This window comes from Nelumbo nucifera, chromosome 6 (assembly GCF_055504915.1).
Source record: "Nelumbo nucifera cultivar China Antique chromosome 6, China Antique-T2T, whole genome shotgun sequence".
NCBI classification, from domain to species: Eukaryota; Viridiplantae; Streptophyta; class Magnoliopsida; order Proteales; family Nelumbonaceae; genus Nelumbo; species Nelumbo nucifera.
This window is the reverse complement of record NC_142654.1, coordinates 56,951,395-56,975,142: the sequence shown is the minus strand read 5'-3', so window position 1 is coordinate 56,975,142 and position 23,748 is coordinate 56,951,395. Positions and strand designations below refer to the sequence as shown.

At 40.0% G+C, this 23,748-nt stretch overlaps 1 protein-coding gene across 4 annotated transcripts; it reads left to right on the top strand.

The window, feature by feature from the left end:
* The first annotated feature begins 18,773 nt into the window (after nucleotides 1-18,773).
* Nucleotides 18,774-22,536, top strand: LOC104602001 (CASP-like protein 5C1). 4 transcript variants are annotated; one of them, XR_016077254.1, is made up of 4 exons: nucleotides 18,774-19,323; nucleotides 20,363-20,495; nucleotides 20,588-20,903; nucleotides 21,398-22,536. XR_016077254.1 is itself a non-coding variant. In XM_088889436.1 (4 exons), exons 2-4 carry the CDS (start codon nucleotides 19,194-19,196, stop codon nucleotides 20,780-20,782), a joined length of 387 nt encoding a protein of 128 aa, XP_088745562.1. In that variant the 5' UTR covers nucleotides 18,774-18,989; nucleotides 19,127-19,193; the 3' UTR covers nucleotides 20,783-22,536. The 4 variants fall into 4 exon arrangements, 3 of the variants coding, with proteins under 3 accessions (XP_088745562.1, XP_010263835.1, XP_019054103.1); XM_088889436.1 differs by having other exon boundaries at nucleotides 18,774-18,989; nucleotides 19,127-19,252; nucleotides 20,588-22,536; XM_010265533.3 differs by having other exon boundaries at nucleotides 18,774-18,989; nucleotides 19,127-19,323; nucleotides 20,588-22,534.
* Nucleotides 22,537-23,748: the final 1,212 nt, after the last annotated feature.

Sequence of the window (23,748 nt, the reverse complement as noted above, 5' to 3'; positions counted from 1 at the left end):
CAAATATCTGTAGAGCTCCAAATCCTTATCAACTCCAAGCCCTTTCAAGAACCTGAGCATTATTTGATAAAACAGAACCCCTTTCTGAGCTTGTAATGAGAACTTAAAAACAAATAGAAACCAAGAAGCACATATCTTGGAAGATTATGAACTTCAAAAGCCCAAAAAACTACCTTCAATGAAAATAACAGATTAACACCATGAATTCATCTCTAAAATGGCAAAAATACACACATTATTCCTAGATCAACTGATTTAAGAACTAGTAAGTAAATATGTACAGAAAGGGAAACCGATAACACGGGCTCAATCACATAAATCTTGTCCCCCAAAGATCACCATAATGCCTCACGGCTCCGTTCCTTCAAAACTTTAACCTTGGGGGGGGGGACGCGATAGATTTGGGTGTCATTACATAGATTTGTTCCTTCAAAGCCTCAAAAGGAATCTAACAATGTGTTCCTCAACTCGAAAGCACAAACCTCCATTAAAACTGTAGATTCTCCACAAAGAAAAATGATTTAATGAGAAGAAAAACTTCACAAAATGGAAGAAAATGGAAAAATGATAGGTTTCCGGCCATTTTTCCTCACCGTTGATCGTCACTGGTGGACTTGTAACTGGGTGCGCCGCTACCTAGTTCGCTATGTTCGAATGAGAGGAGAGGGAGGTAAAACCCTCGCATGGGGGTATTTTGGGTATTAAAATAAAATACTAGGGATTGGTTCATCCCATTCTATTGGAATCCAAGAAGTGCTAAAAAAAAAAGCCAACTTTATGTCACTTTTTTAAGTTCTTCTTTTAACAATAAGTACTTCCACACTTTTTTACCAAACACATAAAAACACTTAATAACCACTTAATGTGTGGTCCCAGCTCTTAAAAGAAGTACTTGTTAAAAGAAGTACACTTTAGAAGTGAAATCAAATAGGGGCTTAGTGTGAGCTCTAGGAACCTCATGGCCGGCTCAAAGAGATGGAGTCGCCACCCGTTTTTAAGAGGAAATAGGCCCTCATTTTTAAATTTGAAAAGCATGATTTAAGTCTTTGGTAGTGACTCCATCCTCCATGGAAAAGACACATAACCAAGAGATTTCGGGTCCCAAGGATTGGGAGAGGGAAGGTATTAGTCACCCCTCTCTCCAAGCTATTGTAGCAGCCCAATACAGGAGTTGTTTAGGCTTAGTTTCTTTTAGAGAAAAACAGAAATGGTTGTAGGAATTTCTTAAATCTGGAGGAACATGCTTTCAACTTCTCCTAAGACGGATTTTGAGGTGATATTATAAGGTCTTAGGTTCTGACTTCCCTAAAATCCCCGCCTCTCTACCTCTATTCTCAGTCAAGAAGAAATTGAAAATGATGGTTCTCCAACATTTCAAAACCACAAACAACCAAGAAAAACTAAAAAAAAAAAAAAACTTACCTTTCGTATTTATCTTGTCAAAAGTTTTCCAGTAGCTAGGATGAGATAGAATGAAGTTCAAATGGGTTCTTGAGCTAGGGAGTGCTATTAGTTGCAGCAAATTCCTCTTGAAAATGGAGGAGACAAGTTCAAAATCTGAGGTTCAAAGTACCTCTGAATTTTGGTTGAACAGGAGGCAATATATGGGCTGGGAGAAAGCTCTTTTCTCTCTCTCTCTTTCCCTCCAGGGGACTTCCTCAGGTTTCCTCCCTTCTCCCTTTCTCTTTCCCTCTTGGTCTTTTCTTTCTAGTTTTCTCTTTTTCCTCTTAAGCTTTCTTTCTCAGGTTCTCCTCCTCCTTCCTTACTCTTTCTAAGGGACTCCCTCTCCCTGCCCCCCCTAGGTCTCCCCTCTCTTTGAGCTCGAATTAGATAAGTATTTATAAAGAATGAGAGGGGTGTCAAGTCTGAATTCATTCAGCTATAGTGCCCAAGATTCAACTATGGTTTTTCACACAAATAGGCAAAAGATTCTTCAAAGAAATAGATGTTCATTCAAGCTTTCCTGTTTGCTGAAACATTTTCATCGATTTTGGGGTAGTTTTCACGGGTTTTGTGCGTTCAATGGGAGCTTAGGGCGTGCCTATCATGCCACTCTTGTATTTGGGGCTATCAATGGTAGAAGATGTAGATTTGATGAACTTTTAAATGTTATTTTGTCTTTTTTTTTTCTCAAGTGGGGTATGCTTGGTATTTTGAGCTTTTTAAGCCTATTAGGCTCAAATTCATTGGTCCAAATGTTCTAATGAATCAAGAATGGGTCTGACATCATCCAACACCCTTTTGAGACTTCAAGTTGGAACAAACGATGTGGTAATTTAATCAAGTGCATTAAAATGGTATATTTCTAGTTTAATGGTCAAACGAATGAGTCTAGTCATGAAATTTGGCGTGTTGGGGTTTTTTGGGCCTCTAAACATAGTGGTGATGTCTGACTGAACAAATAGGGTCGAGATGATTAAGATACATGGCTGAAAAGTTTGGGTCAACGAGATTTGCTGAAACAGAATCTTTGTTTGATGAATGGTCAAACGAGGGAATTTTGTGATGAAATTTGGTGGGTTGGCACTTTCGAAATGATAGATCTTTGACCAGAGGTATATCTGGACTGATTTAGTTCAGATTATGGTCTTAGCTTATGGTTTTTCAATCAATGAGAGGGTCTGAATGGGAATCTTACTTTTTTTATGGTCAAATAGAGGTGTTTGGTTGTGAAATTTGACATGGTGGGGGATTTTTGGGTCTCCGAATATAGTGGTAACTACTGATTGGCCATATGAAATTGGGATGATGGATGGTAATTTCTAATTAATGAGATTTGTTGAAATAGGATCTAGGCTTGATGGGGAGACAAACGGGGGAATTTTGAGCTATAATTTGGTAGGTAGGTATGGATTAGGGTGGGGAGTCAAGTGGATGGTTTTGATACGAGAAAGATATGGTTGCTCATGATAATCATTTAGGGCCATCAGAGTGGGATCTTGATGTTTTTGTTGTTGATCATCGTAGATTTGTGGTGGGGATTCACTAGTTGATTGTTTCCTAATAATCTTGAAGTGATGGATGTGTTGGATTTTATTTTGAGGAGTTGGAGTTTACATATTGCATAGATCGGGCCGTTAGAAAGGGAGTTGGCATAATTAATAGTGGATCTTTGGAATTTAGTCATGAAAACTAATGTGTAACTAAGTTGTTGTTTTCCAAGTCTAGGGATAATGTCTGATTGGATGTTGATGTTGATCCCAAGGTTCTTATTTGTCTTGCGGATTGTGTCAAATGAGGGTATTCGGGTTTTGGAAAGTGTAAAGTTAATCTTGTTGTGTTTCTAAGTTTTTGTAGTCTAAGAGGAGGGTACAAAGAGGTAAGGTGAAGGGACCGAACAAAAATTGGGTGCTGACACTTAGACTTTGAGGTAGGCTTGTTCAAATTTTGGAAAACATTAACCCAAGCCTGGCCCATGAATTGGTCTATCCATAAATCTATCTATCTATCTATCTACATACATATATATATATATAAAGGAATGTGGTGAGGTTAGAATCCACCCCTTCAAACATGTGGCATCCTAAAATTTTAGTAAATAGCATCTTAGAAGTGGGCTCTTCCCATTTTCAAAGAGAAAACCTAGTCCTTACATACTTGAATTGCTTAACTCCATTTAAAATTTTCAAGTATTAATACTCAAACATGTGGCACTCTAAAACATGTGTCACACATTCTATTATTTCAAGAAATGGAATCCAAGAAGTAGGTTGTTTCACTCTTAAACATTCTCAAAGAAAAGTTATGTAGTTTTGACAATTGTTTATCCACAATCAATTAAATTAAAATAGTGGAACCCAATGTATGTTTTTAAATGATTTTTTGGGCAAATTTTTTAAACTACCCTTATGGTTTTGCTAATTGAATAACTACCCTTACTGCTTACATATTGTCTTAAAGCACCTTTAAGTTCTCTCACAATTGTCTAATTCTTCCCACTGTTAGGATTCTGTCACAATCCATGACAATCCGCACATGCAATCCCACGTGACTATTATATTTTAAGAAAATGACAATAATATCCTTTCCATAAGAAGAGAAAATAATTAGGGATTGTTATGTTGTGACTAATCCAGTGTGGTCACTCCAGTGCTTAAGTTAGTATGTTGTTTATGTTGTGAGCTGAAAACTTGTGAATATGAGAGCTAGTAAGCAAGTAATTGCACATACATTGTGTCATTGGAGTTGGTGCCTTTATATACGCATTGTTTGACATAGGCTTCATGCATTACGTCTAAGGTCTCCAAGAAGATGTGCCTAACCATTCCAAAGTCCTTGGAGGTAGTCGTGCATGTAGACCAATCTTTGCGCCTTGTTTGGTTTCCTTCGAAATATTCGGGGTAGGGGCCAACTTCCGAGAAACCCGGGAGTGACGGGATATGCATGCAAAATTGGTTGATGAGCATGTCTCGTAGGTCGCCACCTGGACCTCAATCAGATCGGAAATCCCCCGAGAGAGATCGCTCCTCATCGAGGTGACTTCGACCGTACTAACGAGGGACCATAGGTCGGCCATGGACGAGGTGCTGCAAGACGCCTTGAGTTGTGGACGAGGTCACCAGCTAGATTTCCGCTAAGTCGGCGGAGGCAAGTCGCCAAGTTGGACCACATCACTTTGGCTAAGGCATATCATCACCTAGGTGGTGCCGGAGTGTCACCCGACTGTTCTGAGATGCCACTTGTCATGATGTCACTAGAGGGCTAAATCCGCCCTCATCAATTGCCCTCCACTCCCGAGCTGAGATCAGATCGGCAAAGGGAGTAGCTTGTTTCTTGTTTCTTTGGCCCAGAGTAACTAATTTAATGAGCTTGTAGCTATAGGTGTCGGTCCAATTTGCTCCCCATGTTGGAAGAGTCTAAGTGTTGAATGCAACCTTACGCAGGACTTCACCGTCTTGATTATCGAGGTGCAAGATCAAATTCATCTGCTCGAGGAGAGGCGAAGCAAGCACTCCAAGGGCATCTACCTTACTAGGGATGCAACCATCAAGGAGTTTTGCAATTCAGCCAAATACCTCAAGAGCAAAGTTTGTCATGTCATTGTAAAGAGGGGCTTCTAAATGTGTGACTACCTCGTCAGGTCACTCCACTCAGGTAGACTACAACACAATCTCCCTCGAGTCGGTTCTCGAAAGAGTAGCCAGCGAGGTCGATGTAGAGCTTGAAACCGAGGTGGAGGTCGATTGTGAAGCGATCAGTCGAGTTTTCACATCCGCCACGGTGCCAAAAGCAAACTAGTCTTCCCTACCTTCATTTCTTTTTCTCTGCTTTTTTTGAGTTAGTGGTCAGATGCTGATGTCCTTTGAGATCGATTTACACGTGTTTCCAAGCTAGATAAACAGGGGCCGACCTGCTTAGATCAGTCTACTTATTGCCTTCGTGTGTTCAAAGTTGGCTTAAGGGCGCCTTAGCTAAAAGGTGGTATGGCTTTTCCTTAGAACTCAATTTGACCAAGTCACTAAAGCGGATGGCTGTTTCATAGTAGCTTTAAATGTGGATGCTTCCATGCAATTGCATGGGATTGGCTTCTCAGGGTAGGTGCTTGCGAGACCATAGCATACAGTACTACACCTACTCCTGGAGTTGTTGGCCGCCCTCTCCTACTACAGCTATGGGAGGCTTATCTTGAGGGGGTGGTGAATATCATCGACCATCCCATTCATGATTTCCTAAACCTTAGGGGTAGTTTAAGAAATTTGCCCTTAAGACCACAACTATATATACGACTCGACCATCCCATTCCCGAGTTCACATTGGCGCCGCATAGATATCCCACACAATGAAAGTGTGACACTTGTCCTCCCATACACACCACTCATTAACTCGTGTGGAGCTAATGGAACAGATGTTAGCTCCCAAATTCACTCATAAAAGCCCAAATCTCATTTCCGCTTCGTCCTGCTCTCCACCTCAGTCCTTGCTAAATCCTTCCATTTCCATCTCTCATATCGGAATACATCTCTAGTGTCGATGGTCATTCTGTCATGTTATCTGAAGTTATGTAGGTCCTCGTCTATCATAATAACAATACACCATGCTTGCATTTAGCTTGAGCATGATAGCTACATTGTTATTCATCTCCACACCGGTATTTAGAGCATGATAGCCATACTAATGATACTTTTTGGAGGATTTCTCAAAGAAGAGGAGGTATCCTACCGTTGTGAGATGTGATGGAAGCATCGATTGGTCACCGTGCCTGAATAACCGAATGAGATTGAAAGTACAAGTGGAATGATTTCTATGTTGTTGCAGCATCCACACAGGAGATGGTGGAGGAACTCGCCAAAGGAGGTCGTGATATTTTTTTTATGGATTTGGACGGGGATAAGAAGGCTCTAATCTTTAGATGAGGAGGAGTCGATGACATCTCCTTGCTTTATCATATTTGATGAGATTGGCGAGACCCTCACCTGAAGTAATCAAAACCGAGGCATCTAGATCTTCAGTCGGTAACTAACATTTGAAACTCACTAAGGATCAAAACTTTCCTTCTTCACCAAAAGTTCTGTATATAAAGAATCCAAACATCTCACTCTAAATCCTCCGAAACTCTTTTTGAATTGAATGAAAAATAAAGAGAAGGGGAGTGAGGGATAGCGGATGATAAATTATCATATTAGAGATGATTAGAAGACTAACAACTTGTACACGTGGCACACAAGTTGTCACAAGTAGTTTGCATCTGTTGTTGAGTTAGTTACACAGTTGAACTATGTTAACAACTGTGCTCTGTATCTTAAATATCAATGAAATGTTTTACTCCGTCTTTTCTCCTTCACTCTGCCCCCAGTTTATATGGTATCAGAGTGTCAAGTGCTCACTGAAACTTCTAATTCTTGATTTGAGTTCGTTTCCTGGTTCTTGATTCAAGTTCTCTTCCATCAATGGCAAGAATGACCATGAATGGAAGTACGTAGTCACCGTCATTAATTAGATCTTCTCTTTCACTGATCAAGATTCACTATTCTATCTTCATCCTTATGACAACCTTGGTTTAGTGCTTGTCTCTTGTTTGTTGAATGGAGAAAACTATATGACTTGGAGAAGAGCCATGACTAATCCTCTCAGCGCTAAGAACAAGATTTGGTTTGTGAATGGAATGATTCAAAAGCCAGACCCGGTGAATCAAGTAGAGTTGCTCGCTTGGTCGAAGTGTAACTCCATGGTAGTTTCATAGATCTTCAATACATTAGCCAAAGTCCTCCATGAAACATGGCTTATGCTGAAAACGCCTAGGAAATGTGGAAGGATCTGGAGGAGAGGTTTTCACAAGGAAACACACCAAGAATTTTTCATCTTAAGCAAAACTCATGTTACTCAGGCAAGAAAATCTTCCTACCTCCATTTATTTCTCAAAACTCATGGCAATTTGGGATGAATTATCAGCCTATACTATTGGACCATCATGTACCTATGGACTGTGTACTTATAGAGTTCAAAAAGATTTTATTACAGAACAGGAAAGAGATAAAGTGTATCAATTTCTCCTCAGTTTGAATGAGAAATTTAATAACATCAGATCGAGCATTAGTAGAGTTTATGCACTCGTATCACAAGAAGAAAATGCACCAATTTTTAATTTCTTAGCTTGGTCTGACTACAGAAGCTGTTGCTTTTCATGTAGCAGGTCCAAGATTCAATCTGAAAGGAGGAAAAGAAAAACCCAAGGTTCACTATGAGCATTGCAAGAAATAGGGCCACTATAAGGATCACTACTTTGAATTGTTCGGGTATCCACCGAATTGGGGAACTCAATTGAAATCCTCATTCAAGAACGACACTAGCAATCAAGAAAAATCTACTACTGGCATAAGATCAATCCAAGCAACTTCTCTGATTTCCAGTTTGTCAATATAGAAGTATCAACAATTATTAAGCACCATCAATAGTCTACTAAACAATGATAAACACACTTTCTTAGCCAACTTTGTAGGTAAGGTCACTACCTCTTCTTGGCTTTTAGATCATATGGTTCATGTTAATTCTGAATTTGCTACTACGTCAAATACATTGGCATCAACACTGAAATCGGTTCAGTTGCCAAATGGAGCACTGTTGCTGGTTCAGTTACAAAGAGACATAACTTTGTCTTCGGATCTGGTCTTAAAGGATGTGTTATTCATTATGGGATTTCAATGCAACCTCTTTTCTGTTAATAAACTTACCAAAGACTTGAATTGTACTATGTTGTTCTTTCCTACTTTCTATGCTCTTCAGGACCTAACATCCAAGAAGTTGATAGGTGTGGGCCTAGTATGTGATGGACTATACCACTTTGCTTCTCTTCCACCATCCTTCTCTTTGCACACTACCTATACTCATGATCCACATGTGTGGCACTCAATATTGGGCCATGCTTCTTATGAGAAACTTGATCTTATTCCTAAATTACATATTAGTCATACCAGATCTGATACATAGTTTACACTCATACATTATGATATTTGGGGGGGGGGGGGGAGTTATCACACCCCATCCCATTATAGAGCTCATTACTTCTTAAAAATTGTAGATGATTGTACTCGAGCTACATGGGTGTATTTGTTGCAATATAAATCGGATGCTTGTTATTTTCTTGTAATGTTTTGTGATTTTGTCAAATCACAGTTCAATGCTCGAACAATGGATTTAAATTTCTTTCTAAGCTTGTTTAAAATTATTTGATAGCACATGGGATCCTACATTAAACATCTTGTGTAGACACCCCTCAAAAAAATGGGGTTGTTGAGTGCAAGTACTGACACTTGAGATAGCAAGGGCTTTACGGTTCTAAGCCCACCTACCAATCAAATCTTGAGGAGAATGTGTTTTAACAATAGCTTACATCCTTGATTATCTGCCAACCCTAGTCCTTGCTAGAAAATTGCCATATAAACTTTTTCCTAAGTCTCTTTCATACAATCATTTTTGTACATTTGGTTGCCTCTCTTATGCAAGCACATCCGACGTGGGCGTGATAAATTTGATGCTCGTGCCACTAGATGCATGTTTGTTGGATATCTTAGTGGTAAAAAAGGATACAAATTATATGATTTGACTACTAGTTAGATATTTGTGTTTAGAGATGTAATTTTCTTTGAAAACAAACTTCCATTTGTTGACCACAACATGCCTTTGGACCCATCTTTTAACACCAGTTATACCTCTACCAAAAGTTGATGACATGGTTTGTTGATACAATTCCTAATCAAACAATTAGAATTGAACCAATTTGTGACAGTTTACAACCCTCTATTAGTTCAAAATTACTTGAACACACTAGTGGCATAGACTTTATCACTTCACCATCTCCTGAACCTATTGTCCCTAGCTCATCAACTTCTCATAACCATCGCCCACTTCGCTCTAGGAGGCCTCCCACCTAACTGATTATGTTTGTCCAATACTTCAGTCCCAAACCGAACCATGTAGCACTCACCACCCAATTTCCAACTTTCTGACCGTGAGCTCAATCCTTTCTACACTACCTGAACCTTCTTGTTATAATGAAGCCAACAAACATAATTGTTAGAAGCAAGCTATGCCCGCTCAACTAACTACACTTGAGTGAACTCATACCTGAACATTGATTGAATTACCACCTGATAAGACTCCCATTGGGTGTCGTTTGGTCTATAAAGTCAAGTTCAAGCCTAATGGTACTGTTGAGTGTTGCAAAGCCCGCTTAGTAGCAAAAGGCTATAAACAAACTAAAGGCATAGATTATACAAAGACATATGCCCTAGTTGCTTAGCTCGTAATAGTACGCTACCTTCTGGCTCTAGTTATAGCATGGAACTAAGAACTCCATTAGATAGATGTAGACAATGCTTTCCTCCATGGCACTCTTCATGAAGAAATTTACATGGTTCCCTCACCTGGACTTCTGCCTCCTGAGTATCAATGTGTTTGTCGTTTGAATAGATCCATTTATGGCCTCAAACAAGCCTCATGCAGTTGGTTTGAGTCTCTAGCTCATTCTCTTCATCAATGGGGTTTCAAACAATCAGTTGCAGATAATACCCTTTTTACCTCGGTTTAGTCAAGTAGCTTTGTTGTTATACTTGCATATGTTGATGACTTGATGATTGCTAGAAATGACCCAACTTGCATTTCTGCTCTCAAGGATTTCCTCCGACAATGCTTTCCAATTAAGGAGCTCGGAGTTCTTTGATTTTTTAGAATTGAGGTTTCCCAGTCTTCCTCGGGTATTGTTCTTAGTCAATGAAAATATACTCTCAATATTCTTAAGAATTCAACCATTTGCGACCTAATTCTAGCTTACTAATTGCTCATCCTGATCCATACAAACGTCTTGTGGGTCGTCTTCTCTATCTCACTATTATAAGACTGGAGTTCACTTATTTAGTTCATATCTTAAGTCAGTTTATGAGTGATCCCAAACAACAACACTTAGAAGCTGCAATGCATGTACTTTGGTATTTGAAGGCTACACTTGAGCAAGGAATACTTCTTCCTACTGATTGTGAGCCTACTGTGAGTTGGATTGGGCCGGTTGCCTAACCACTCGGAAGTCCACCACTTGCTATTTCACAATTCTAGGTCACTCCCCTTTGTCATGAAAAACTAAGAAGCAAGTAACTATGGGCCATTCTTCTGCTAAAGCCGAGTACCGTGTGATGGTAGCCACCATTAGTGAATTGTTATGGCTAAGATAACTTTTTTGTGATCTTGATCTCTTTCATCCGCAACCCATGAAACTATAATGTGACAACAAGGCGACACTTCACATGGTTGCTAATCCAGTGTTTCATGAGCGTACTAAACATATTGAAATAGATTGCCACTTTATACGACAGCACCTTCAGTCTAAAGCTATTACTACTGCTCATCTTCCCACATTAGCTCGACTTGCATATATTTTCACCAAAGTTGTTGGATGAGATAGGTTTACTTATTTACTACCCAAGTTAGGAATTTTTAATCCTCATGCTCCAACTTCAAGGGGGGTAATAGAGATGATTAGAAGACTAACAACTTGTACACGTGGCACACAAGTTGTAACAAGCAGTTTACATCTGTTGTTGAGTTAGTTACATAGTTGAACTTTGTTAACAATTGTGCTTTCTATCTATAAATATCGATGTAACGGTTTCCGGTCACGTATCAATTTTTTGGCTAAGTATCTCGTCAGCTCGTCTGCTCCCTAGTGGCCTGTGACTCAGAGGCTGAAGTGGAGCTCCCTAGTGGCGAGCTACCTAGTGGCGAACTGCCTGGTGGTGGACTACCTTGATGAGCTGCTTGGTGGTGATCTACCTTGGTGAGCTGCTTGGTGGTGAGCTACCTTGGTGAGCTGCTTGTTGGTGAGCTACCTGGTGGTGAACTGCTAGGTAGTGAGCTATCTTGATGAGTTGCCTGGTGGTGAGCTACCTGGGTGAGCTGCTTGGTGGTGAGCTACCTGATGGCGAACTTCCTGGTGGTGAGCTACCTTGATGAGCTGCTTGGTGGTGAGCTACCTGGTGGTGAGCTACCTTGATGAGCTTTGTTGCTCTTTTAGAGGCCTGCAAGGAACCAAATGTCAGAGGACCCGGGGTGGCTAACCCGACGAGGTCACTCCGATGCCTAAGTTAGCACTTAGTGGAGAGTTGGGAATGATATTAGAGAGTGAGAGAGCTAGAGAGCAGAGGTTACCCATCCTCTTTTAGCATACCTTTCCCCTGGGGCGTGAGGTCTTTATATACTGGAGTCATCGCGGGTTTGGTGGAGCAATTCTTGGATTCCCACTGTGATGGGACCTGCTTTCGTGTTAGGTGGGGATAAAGCCACCAACTGGTAAGGTTGCCCATTTCCGCCTAACTCGAGGAGTGGGTGAGCTAATATAGCCGTTACAAGTCACAATCCCGTAAAATGCAGGGTACGGTGGTGAGCTCCTCGAGGTTGTTAGGTTGGCGCCTGTGTCAGGCCGCCAGGTTGGTGCCTAGGCCAGGCCGCCAGCTCATGCCAGGGCCAGGTCACGCCAGGGCCAGGCCGCCAGGTCGCACTTGTGCCAAGCTGCGCCTAGTGGGACACCATCAACTTATCAAAGGCAAGTTGTTGCCAAAGTGGTCTCGGGTGTCACCTAGTTGTTTTGAGGTGCTAGGTGTCACAATGTCACTGGAGGGCCAAATCCGCCCTCATCATTTTCCCCCCACTCCCGACCTAAAAGTAACTCGGCGAAGGAAGTAGATTTCTCCTTTTGGCCCGTAAGTCGACGAGCTTGTAAGTGCTGATTCAATTCCTTCGGCTCTGGGAGCGACTCGCAATCCACTCCTTGATTTTGCCCATGCCCAAGAGGTAACTAGGTTTTATGCTATGAGGTCTCTGTGAGGTGTCGAACTGACCAGGTGTCAGGTTGCCTGTGAGGTGTTGGGTTGACTAGGTTCCGAGCTGCCTGTGAGGTGTCGGGCTGACTGGGTGCCAAACTGCCTGTGAGGTGTCGGGCTGACCGGGTGTCGAACTACCTATGAGGTGTCGGGCTGACCGGGTGCCAAGCTGCCTATGAGGTGTCGAGCTGACCGGGTGCCGAGCTGCCTATGAGGTGTCGGGATGACTAGGTGCCGAGCTGCCTGTGAGGTGTCGGGCTGACCGGGTGCCGAGCTGCCTGTGAGGCATCGAGGTCTCTACCAGTTCAGTACTGTAGCCCTTAGGCTCTGGGGGCAACTTATAGTCCACTCCTAGACTTTGCCCAGGCTGAAGAGGCGACTGAGTCTTAAGCAGTAATGTAGCCTTTAGGTTTGGGGAGCGACTTGTAGTCCACTCCTGGACTTCGCCCATGCCGACGAGGCGGCTGGGTCTTAAGCAGTAATGTGGCCTTTAGGCTTTGGGAGCGACTTGTAGTCCACTCTTGAACTTTGCCCATGCCGAAGAGGCAATTAGGTCTTGAGCGCCCATGCCAAGGAGGTGACTGCGATTTGGTTGCCCATGCCAAAGAGACGATTGGGTCTTAAGCAGTAATGTAGCCTTTAGGCTTGGGGAGCGACTTGTAGTCCACTCCTGGACTTCGCCCATGTTGACGAGGCGGCTGGGTCTTAAGCAGTAATGTGGCCTTTAGGCTTGGGGAGCGACTTTTAGTCCATTCCTGAACTTTGCCCATGCTGAAGAGGCAACTGAGTCTTGAGCGCTCATGCCAAGGAGGCGATTGGGACCTGGTTACCCATGCCGAAGAGGCGATTGGGTCTTAAGTGATGAGGAAGTCTTTTATCAGTTCGTCAGTTCGCGCCTGGGCCAGGCCGCTAGGTCGGCGCCCGTGCCAGGTCGCGCCAGGTCGGCACATGTGTCAGGCTGCTAGGCCGCGCGCACGCTGCGCCAGGCCACCAAGCCAGCGCCTTAGAGCTATGAAGCGAGAGCTTCAGTTTCTAAAAAGGTGAGGACTTAGCTTTTGGGGAGAAGAGGACTTAGCTTTTTGTAGGATGAGAACTTAGCTTTTTGTAGTGTGTTCCCATAGATGGCGCCAAATGATGTAACGGTTTTCGGTCACTTATCAATTTTTTGGCTAAGTACTTCGTCAGCTCGTCTGCTCTCCAGTGGCCTGTGACTAGAGGCTGAAGTGGAGCTCCCTAGTGGCGAGCTACCTAGTGGCGAACTGCCTGGTGGTGGACTACCTTGATGAGCTGCTTGGTGGTGAGCTACCTTGGTGAGCTGCTTGGTGGTGAGCTACCTAGTGGCAAACTGCCTGGTGGTGAGCTATCTTGATGAGCTTCCTGGTGGTGAGCTACCTGGGTGAGCTGCTTGGTGGTGAGCTACCTGGTGGCGAACTGCCTGGTGGTGAGCTACCTTGATGAGCTGCTTGGTGGTGAGCTATCTGGTGGCGAACTGCCTGGTGGTGAGCTACCTTGATGAGCTTTGTTGCTCTTTTAGAGGTCTGCAAGGAACCAAATGTCAGAGGACCCGGGGTGGCTAACCCAGCGAGGTCACTCCGATGCCTAAGTTAGCACTTAGTGGAGAGCTGAGAATGATATTATAGAGTGAGAGAGCTAGAGTGTAGAGGTTACCCATCCTCTTTTAGCATACCTTTTCCCCTAGGGGGTGAGGTCATTATATAGTGGAGTCCTCGCGGGTTTGGTGGAGCAGTTCTTGGATTCCCGCTGTGATAGGACCTGCTTTCGTGTTAAGTGGGGATAAAGCCATCAATTGGTAAGGTTTCCCATTTCCGCCTGACTTGGGGAGTGGGTGAGCTAATATAGCCGTTACAAGTCACAATCCTCGGGGTTGTCAGGTTGGTGCCTGTGTCAGGCCGCCAGGTTGGTGCCTGGGCCAGGCCGCCAGCTCGTGCCAGGGCCAGGTCACGCTAGGGCCAGACTGCCAGCTCGTGCCCAGGCCAGGTCACGCCAGGGGCAAGCTGTTAGCTTGTGCCAGGGCCAGGTCGTGCTAGGGCCAGACTGCCAGCTCGTGCCAAGGCCAGGTCGCGCCAGGTCTAGGCCGCCAGGTCGCGCCTGTGCCAGGCCGCGCCTGTGCCAGGCCTCGCTTGGTGGGACACCATCAACTTAACAAAGGCAAGTTATTGCCAAAGTGGTCCTGGGTATCACCTAGTTGTTCTGAGGTACCAGGTGTCACAATGTCACTGGAGGGCCAAATCCACTCTCATCAAATATCAATGAAATGTTTTACTCTACGTCTTTTCTCCTTCACTTTGCTTCCGGTTTATATCATTTATCAAGTTACTAATTATCATCATCTAAGCCTACAAGCAAAGTTGTAAATTTGTAGATATTGTTGTTGTTGGTGGTCACCAGTGATGGCCAATGGTGGATACCTCATTTTTCTATTTTGTAGTGAAAAAATGAAAAGCTGTAATACATTCGGACAGAACAATCATCGGCACGGAAGGAGGTGTATTCTGATATGAGAGATGAAGATGAAAGGAGATGTATCTTAAGAGTGGGACGAAGCGGGCATGGGATTTAGGCTTTTTCTGAGTGAAATTGGGAGCTAACGGGATGAGCTAAGGTCCGTCCCGTTAGCTCCTCATTAGTTAATGAGTGGCGTGTGTGGGAAGACAAGTGTCATGCTTTCATTGTGTGGGGTGTCTGTGGGGCGTCGGGTTGTGGGGTGCTAATGCGAACCCCCATCCCCATCTAATGTAATGAAGATCAATGAGTCCAAATGGATGGAGGTATATTCCTTTTATTTTCTTTGAAGGGCTACACAATGGGGTAGCCCATCCCCCAACCCATAACCTCTCCAACCCAGGTGCAAGCGGGACCCCAAGTCTCCGCTATGACCAGTAGTAGACCTTACCAACCAGATGATTGGCACCAATGGATGGTGGTGTTAACTAGGCAAAATTGGCACTCATTTCATAATTAGGATGAGGGGGTTGCTGCATTTTCTTTTTCTTCATCTTCTTCTTCTTTTTAAAAAAGGGGAAATTATCAAGTCCCTTGTACTATGGGGTAAGTGACAATTACTACTTTGCACTATGGGGTAGGGATGCAAACGGATCAATCAGATTTGAATTTGGGTATCCAAGTCTGATCTAATAGTATAAATAGTAGATCCAATTCGGTCCAAAGTTCCAATTAGATCTCACAAACACTGATTTGAATTTGAATCTGTTAGGGTGTCAGATATTCAATTATGATTTGATCCAATTTATTTCTTGAAAAAATTAAAAATATAATAGTTTATATAATGAAAAGCAAAAAATACAAGCATTTTTTCAACTATTTTCATCATATATACATGTTTTTAATAAAATAAATATAAAAATTACAAAAATGCAATATAAAACATATTTATAAATAAATAAATAACATTTGATCCAATCCGATCCAAAAATTTGACAGGAGGGTATCCAAATCTAACAAAATACTATCGAATCTTGGATCGGATCGAATCATGATTCAATCTATTTGCACCCGTACTATAAGGTCAATGACAATTACCTCTAGAACTTTCATTTGCGACAAAGACCCCCCTGCCCCCCAAACTTTCACTTTGCAACAAATAAGCCTTAGTTGTTAAGTCAGATGACAAAATATGTTAAGTTACCAAAATACCCACATGAAATTTCCTTATTTTCTTTTCCTTGCCCTATTCTCTTAAACCCTAACTGACAAAAAAATATCTTCATTTTCTCTAACTAAAACCAACTAAAATAACAATAATCATTTCACTAACATAGAAAAACAAGTTTCTTTAAATTCTTGTTTCATTTCACTGACAAGAATGTCTCTCTTCATCTTAAAATATAAAAATTATCTACTCATTTATCTAATAAATTAAGAAAAAAACCAAACAAAACCTTAAATTTATATCTATCAGAAAGAAATCTTTATTAGAGCAACCAAGAGGATTTCAATGTTATATTTAGAAAATTAATTAAATCATAAATAGTTCAAATAAATAAGAAAATGATAATTTGGGGACTTAATGGGAAGGGATACAAATACAAATATATAGAGAGCAAAACCTTATGTTTTGTATTTTTTGTATGTATTTGTATTTGTACTCTTTCCAAACAGAACCTAACATATGAAACTCTAATATAAGGGGTACTTGTCGCAAAGGAAAATTAGGGGGATCTTTGTCACAAATAAAAGTTCAAGAGGTAATTTCCACTAACCCATAATAGAGGGGTCTTTGTTACAAAGAGAAGTTAGGGGGTAATTGTCAGTGACCACATATTACATGGGGTCGTTGTCGCAAATGAAAGTTTAGAGGTAATTGTAATGTTGTAAATAAAATAAATATATAATAGAAATTGCTTACCAAAAAGAAGTATGTATCCATATATCTATAATAAAAGAGAGTTTCACGCTCTCTCTCTTTTCATCTTTTGTCAATGATATAACTTTATTTTTTTTAATTTTATTCTTATACATTTTTAATTTCTTCTATTTTCCCAACTTTATCCTTATTTAATCATGATGACATCTAATTCTCTCATATTTATTATTAAATATTTAACTATTTACAATTATGCCACCATGTAAAACAAAATGATGAGGACAAAAGTCATCTATCTCTTGTTCATTCTCTCTCTCTCTCCCCTATATTTAGGGCTATCAACAAGTTGGGTCTGGTTTGGGATAGCTTGTATTCTTGTCCTAACAAATCTTTATTTATTTATTTTATTAAATTATCTCTCCCATTCTCTCTCTAACTCTTTGTCTCTCCCAACCTTATATTTAGGGCTGTCAATGGATTGGGTCTGGTTTGTGATAGCTTGTACCAGTTCTGTTCTAAACTCCCAAGAAACTTCTATTTATTTATTAAATTATCTCTTCCGCTCTCTCCCTCTCCTCGAGCCCAATATTTAGGACTATCAACGGGTCAAGTCTAGTTTGGGATAGCCAATACCATCTTGTTCCAATAAACTTCTATTTATTCATTTCATTTATTTATTATACTATATGAATTATTATCTATAATTTTTTATTTATTTAATTTACTGAATCATTTATTTAGAAATAATTTCCCTAAGCCCAATATTTAGGGTTGTCAATGGGTCGTTCAAGATAGCTTGTACTAGTCCCACCACAATATTTTTTCATTCATTTATTTATGTTGTTAAATTAAATAAACTTTTATTTATTTAATTTACTAAATTATTTGTTTATTCTTAGTTTTCTCTCTCTGTATCTCCCCTAGCCCTATATTTAGGGCTGTCAACGGGTTAGTTCTAGTTTGGGATAGCTTGTACCAATCCTGTCCCAATAATAAATAAACTTTTTATTTATTTTATTAAATTAAATAAATCAGCTGCCACATGTTATTCTTCAGATAGAATCGATATAGTAGTTTTCAATTGGATACCTCTGTGGCAGTGCTATTTATTGGTTATTTTATGATTTTCTCAAAAACTTTTTATTGTTTTTATTGACTTTTATTTTTATATAATAAAAATGAAAATCAAGAGAACCTTGTCTCAGAATTTATACATGGCAAGCTCAGCATTAATTAATGTTGACAACTTTTGATTCAAATGATTGTAAGAAGAAAATTAAAACAATATTTTGCTAATTTCCTAGAGAAAGAGGGTGATTGTGGATAATTGTTAGGAATGGGAGCCACTCCCTGTCCCTATCTCTGTGAAAATCCTTATCTCTGTCCCCATTGGCGGGGACAAGATTATCCCCATACTCTTGGGGATTCCCACTCCTCGTGATTTTTCTATGATGTCAACCATTTTTGTGTTTTATTTCATACATACATACATACATACATACATATATACATACATAAGCGGAGATCCCCATGGGGCGGGGATCGGGGGCCCAACGAGTCTCACCGTCCCACCCTGTCTTCTCCAATGAGGATAAAAATTTCCCTATCCCCATCTTTGTGGGGAAAAATCATCCCCATCCCTACTTCATTCGGGACAGGTCCTTGCAGGGATTGGGGAAATGAGGAAAATTGCCATCCTAATAACGATCATTATATTATTAATTTCCTATAAAAACATTTTTTTTTTATTTTCTCATTGCATATATTATTATTATTATTTATTATCAAATCACTCATTTGTACCTTTGTAGCTAACAAGAGAAAAATTTATGAGAAAGTAAAAAGTAAAAGACAAATAATGCTTATCCAACTAACCAAAAGTGATTTTACACTCTCTAAATTCTTTTTTTTTATATATTATTGATAATTATTGATTAGAATAATTATCATGTAATCAATTATTCTTAAAATTTGTAATAATCTTTGTTATGAAAAAGATCTAATTTTTATAATGTGAATTTTTTCTTGAATTTATTTAAAAAAATTATTTTTCAAATTAATTTACTACTTCATATATATTTCAACCTTAGAAAAAAGCTTTCTACTGGTCTTCAACTCCGACCGCTAAAATCTCGCCGGACGAAAAAAATGAGACCACAAATTCAATAGACTTACACGGGTAGAGAAATCTCCATCATCATAACGTTTATGTTCAGGTTCTATCCATCCGATTGTTTCCACTCTTCTTCTCAGACACAGACATTTCTCTGTAATAATAGAGAAAATAACATACACGCTTCTACACAAAGTTGATAGAAGTATTCTTGTTGACAAGTCTGGTATTTGATCCTTCTTTTCCTAATTATAATTGTATTTGTCTCTGGTGCTTCTTCTTCTTCCTTCTGTCCTGCATCCTTTTATTTTTTCCACTCAATTCATGAGGAGCTTGACATGGCAAAATTTGAGAAATAAACAGCTACGATGATCATGCACTGCAAAGGAGACAACAACGATCCCAGTCCGAGAGATCCCATGCACCATGGATGACAAGCTACCTGGGTCTCTCGGTACAAGCACCAGCTTGTCTCTGCGATTGGGACAGGTCATCTTCTCCTCTGCCTCTCTTCTCTTCATGTCTTTGGGTGTCGAGTTCTATGGCTTCACCGCTTTCTGGTACTCCATCCCCAATCCTTGCTTCTTTATATGCCATGCTTAATTGCTTTGGATCGTTAACTTCTGTTGCTGATTAGAGCACCAGTCCAATAGAAAGATGGCGAGAAAGAAAGAAAGAAAGAAAGAAAAACACAAACTTCGGGGTTTGTGTGTTTATAATTTGCCTTAGGCTACATTATGGAGATGACATTAGGAAATAAACTCGTAGATTTACTGCTAGGTTCGCTTTTTTGATCAATGATGTTAGACTTTATATACTTTGTTAAATAAACTGTCTATTGTCGTATAGGATTCTGAAATAATTAATCAATCATCAATTAGAAGCTAAGACAACTTCATTCTTTCTGCAAGAAAGAGAAAGCTAATCGATTAGAAATTAAAGATTTTCAATTACAGGCAGCAGTCATAGAGGAAAGAATGAAATCAAATATATAATTAAGACCGTACTTCATTTCCAAATTGCTCGTCTGGTGAAAAGCTTAAATGCAGAGTGAAGGGCTAAAGTGAAGAAGATAAGTTTTTGTTGATTTAGTTCATGTGTAGCTGATGATCAATGGAAAACACACAAAACTAAAACCTGCCTGAAGAAATAGGTATAAGAAGACAGAGATACCCTATTATAGATATATATTGTACATTTTCTTTTCGGGAACTGCTTTGGAGGAATTAAACCAGTCAGATTTATTGCATTTCTTATCAGTCACATTCAGCATGAGATCTTAAGAATCAAGTTTCCTCGACCCTCTTCAAATTTGGGCTTGGGGTTTCGGTCCAAGTTTGTGGCATGCAATCCCCAAGGTTTTCAATTTGCAAATGCAATATTGCATTTATCATGACTTCATTTATGCAGCTCATGGAAGTTAAACACAGATACATTCAGCAAGATCAAACTTCTTTCTTTCTCAAACAAGCATAAGAAATCACTCTACTGAACAATAGTTGGTTAGAGGACCTAACTTGTATCAGAACTCAAAATTGGACATTCAGCTAATAATAATTTTCTTTTCCCTGAAACAACTTCATGTGAAATATCTGGCAGCTTCTTGGTAACAGCCATGGGTTTGGTAATTCCATGGAGTTTCACATTGGCAATGGTGGATGGATACGCAGTCATTATGGGCTTCCCTTTTCGTCAACCAGGAATTCTATTGGTCATAATTGTAGGAGATTGGGTATGTATCCTCTGTTTAGTGTTCAATGATCTGACCATCTGATCCTTATCCACCATTTGTTGTGACTTAAAAGTTAATTCTGTCCTTCACAGGTACTGTCATTACTCTCATTAGCAGCAGCTTGTGCAGCAAATGGTGTTATCAGTTTCCTTCTTGACAGAGGTGGAGTTTACAACCTGCCAAATATTGGTGGTAGATATCAACTGTCTGTTGCAATGGCCTTCTTCTCTTGGTTTCTCTCTGCGGTTTCCTTGTTGTTCAACCTTTGGCTGCTCCCATCCCTGTGATTCACATCCTGCTCTTCAAGTAGGCACTATTTGAAGAATTAGAAAATGTGCTGATCGTATACTAATAGTGTTCAGGTCAATTATCTGAAGCTAAAGCTATTCTTCCATGAAGGAACTGCAAGTGGGTGAAATAGTTACTTCAAAGTTCTTATAATTTGTACAGAAATAACCGAAAAATATGACAAGAATGAAAATCAACTCTTTGTGACAATCATGATGTGCCATCTCTCAATTGGTGAGAATTTGAGTATTGGTATGCCCTCTTGGGCATCTCACTTCTGAAAAAAGGCTTTAAATGGTCAATATTCAATTATCATCAGTTGCAAAGTTCTTACAATTTGTACAGAAATAACCGAAAAATATGACAAGAATGAAAATCAACTCTTTGTGACAATCATGATGTGCCATCTCTCAATTGGTGAGAATTTGAGTATTGGTATGCCCTCTTGGGCATCTCACTTCTGAAAAAAGGCTTTAAATGGTCAATATTCAATTATCATCAGTTGCAGCTCAATAACTGAAACCTGCAATTTGGAATAGTATATATCATGGAATTTTACTTTCTTGCCAATACTTCAGGTCTTTGCTTACTGTCATTAAATAAGAAACTTGCAGCAGGAACCAAGGTATATATTGGATATGACTTGAATGACAATAAGGTCAAAAGCTGCATTTGGGATGAGAACTCGGACACTGTGCCTACTCGCTCTCAATCAAACCTGCTGCTGTCATTCCATATACTGCAGCACAAACAAAGTGCAAAATTACAGAAGTTGTTTACAAGTAATAGTAGAAAAGAAGCTGCATTTGGTAAGCCAAATTTTCTAAATAGAAGTTTTGCTTATATCTAACACATGTTACACAGTGAAATGGAAGGAGTAAAAAATGGTATCCTTTTTATATGGTCATTGCCTAATAAAATTACCAATGTGTTGCATATGGGTGGGAGATCTGGTTTAGGTCTATATCATTCTCTTTTATGTGGCTGTTCCCCCTCAACATTTTCCTTTTTGCAGTTTTTGACCCAAAGAACCTCCTCTTCCTATATGGGATGCAGTTGAACTTCAGTGATGCATTCATTGGTGGCGCGCGCACAGATTCTCATTCAAGAATCCAAGAGCTACTCAAACTTGTGGTTGTGGCAAATCCTTCACTGCCTAGATGTAAGATCATATATATGCAAGGTGTCGACTGGTTGGTTGGTAAGGTCTCCTGTTGGTTGTATCGGAGACTTGGGATTGAATCCCGCCTGCACCTGGGTTGGGGGATGGGCTACCCCCCTGTTCCTAAAGTAGATACTGTTGAAGAACCGAAGGATTTCCGGCCAATTGGACTGTGTAATGTGCTTGACCAAAATTTTATTCAACAGATTCAAGCCCTTATTGCAGAAACTCATCAGCTCTTGCCAGAATGCTTTCACACTGGGGGCGGGTTATTACTGACAATAGTGTTATAGCTCAAGAGGTTATTCATACTATGAAAAAACAAAAGGGCAAAATTAAAAGCCTATGATAGGCTTGAATGGCAATTTGTTCTACATACTCTTGCTTCTCTGGGTTTTGCATACCAGATTTTTGTGAACTCATTTATCATTGTATTTCATCTGTTAATATGGCTGTTCTACTCAATGTTAAAATCAATCATCTAGCTGTTTTTTGTCGATGACATGATGTTCTTTGGGAAGTGTTCCATGCGAGAGGTGCGGTGTATTCAAGAACAACTTATTCTCTTTAGTAAGTGGTCTGGACAGCAGATTAATTTTGACAAATTGGCCATCTATTTCAGCAAAAAAATACAATGAGAAGATTGCGAACTAGAATAGCCACTCATTTGAATGTGCATCAAATGCAATTAAATGATAAATATTTGGGGAGCCCCATGTTCTTTGAAAGGAGCAAATGTCAAACTTGGTCACACCTTGTTGAGAAGGTCAAGAAACAAATTAGATGGGTGGAAGATGAAATTATTATCTCAAACAGGCCGTTCTATCCTTACTAATTCCACATTATAGAAGCAATGCCTACTTATCACATGAAGAGTTTCCAAATGCCCAAAACAATTTGTAAGCAAATAGATAATATTTTGTAGAGATTTCTGGTGGGGGCATGCATTTGATGTTCGAAAACTTCATGGGATTCCATTTCTGACGAATAATAATGCATTATGGGCTTAAATTCTTCAAGCTAAATACTTGCACAATAACTCTATCATCACCGGGGTATCTCCACTATAGAAAGGTATTCTTCAAAGTCAATCACTCCTCAAAAAGGGGATTTAATGGATTGTGGTAATGGCTGGGACATAGATTTTGTCCATGACCCATGGTGTGAACCAGGTTTGTCTTTACTTGATAGCACTCCACTAGAGGACGGGTTTGGCCGTGTAGGCAACTTCATACACCCTAGCTCTAATACCTGGAATACTGAACAATTAGCTCAACTGTTTAGTTGAGCGTTTCCACCATTTGCATGTAGAGCACAAACATTCTTAAAAGTAAATTATTAAATTTACTTAATTAACAATTAATTGTCTACAAGAACTTGTACTTTGAATAGCAATAAACTGACAAATCTAATATATATATTCCCGATTAGTAACTTGTACTTTGGGCCTAGTGCCACTTTTCTCCCTGAACTTTAAAATGCGACAATTCAGTATCCAAACTTTTAAAATGTGGCAATCCAGTACCGACTGTTAACTAGTTGTTAATCAGCCGTTAAGTAGCATTTAAAAAAGACATAAATGTCCTTTAATTGTTATTTAATTTTCTTTATCAACCATCTAAATGTTGACAAAAAATTAACAATCTCAAATCTTTGCCTTTTTCATTCAAGAAAGTTGGGGTCACGGTTGAGTGGGCATTCTAGTGACTCCAACTTTCTTGAATAGAAGAGGAAAGGATTTGAGACTATTAATTTTTTTTTTGTCAATGTTTGGATGGTTGATAAAGAAAATTAGATGACACT

What these genes read in the sequence shown, in the direction of transcription:
- LOC104602001 (XM_010265533.3), top strand. Translation starts at nt 19,190, where the DNA reads ATGGATGACAAGCTACCTGGGTCTCTCGGTACAAGCACCAGCTTGTCT. An exon ending in TATGGCTTCACCGCTTTCTG is followed by an intron (nt 19,324 to 20,362) that starts GTACTCCATCCC and finishes AATATCTGGCAG; the next exon opens with CTTCTTGGTAACAGCCATGG. An exon ending in TCATAATTGTAGGAGATTGG is followed by an intron (nt 20,496 to 20,587) that starts GTATGTATCCTC and finishes TGTCCTTCACAG; the next exon opens with GTACTGTCATTACTCTCATT.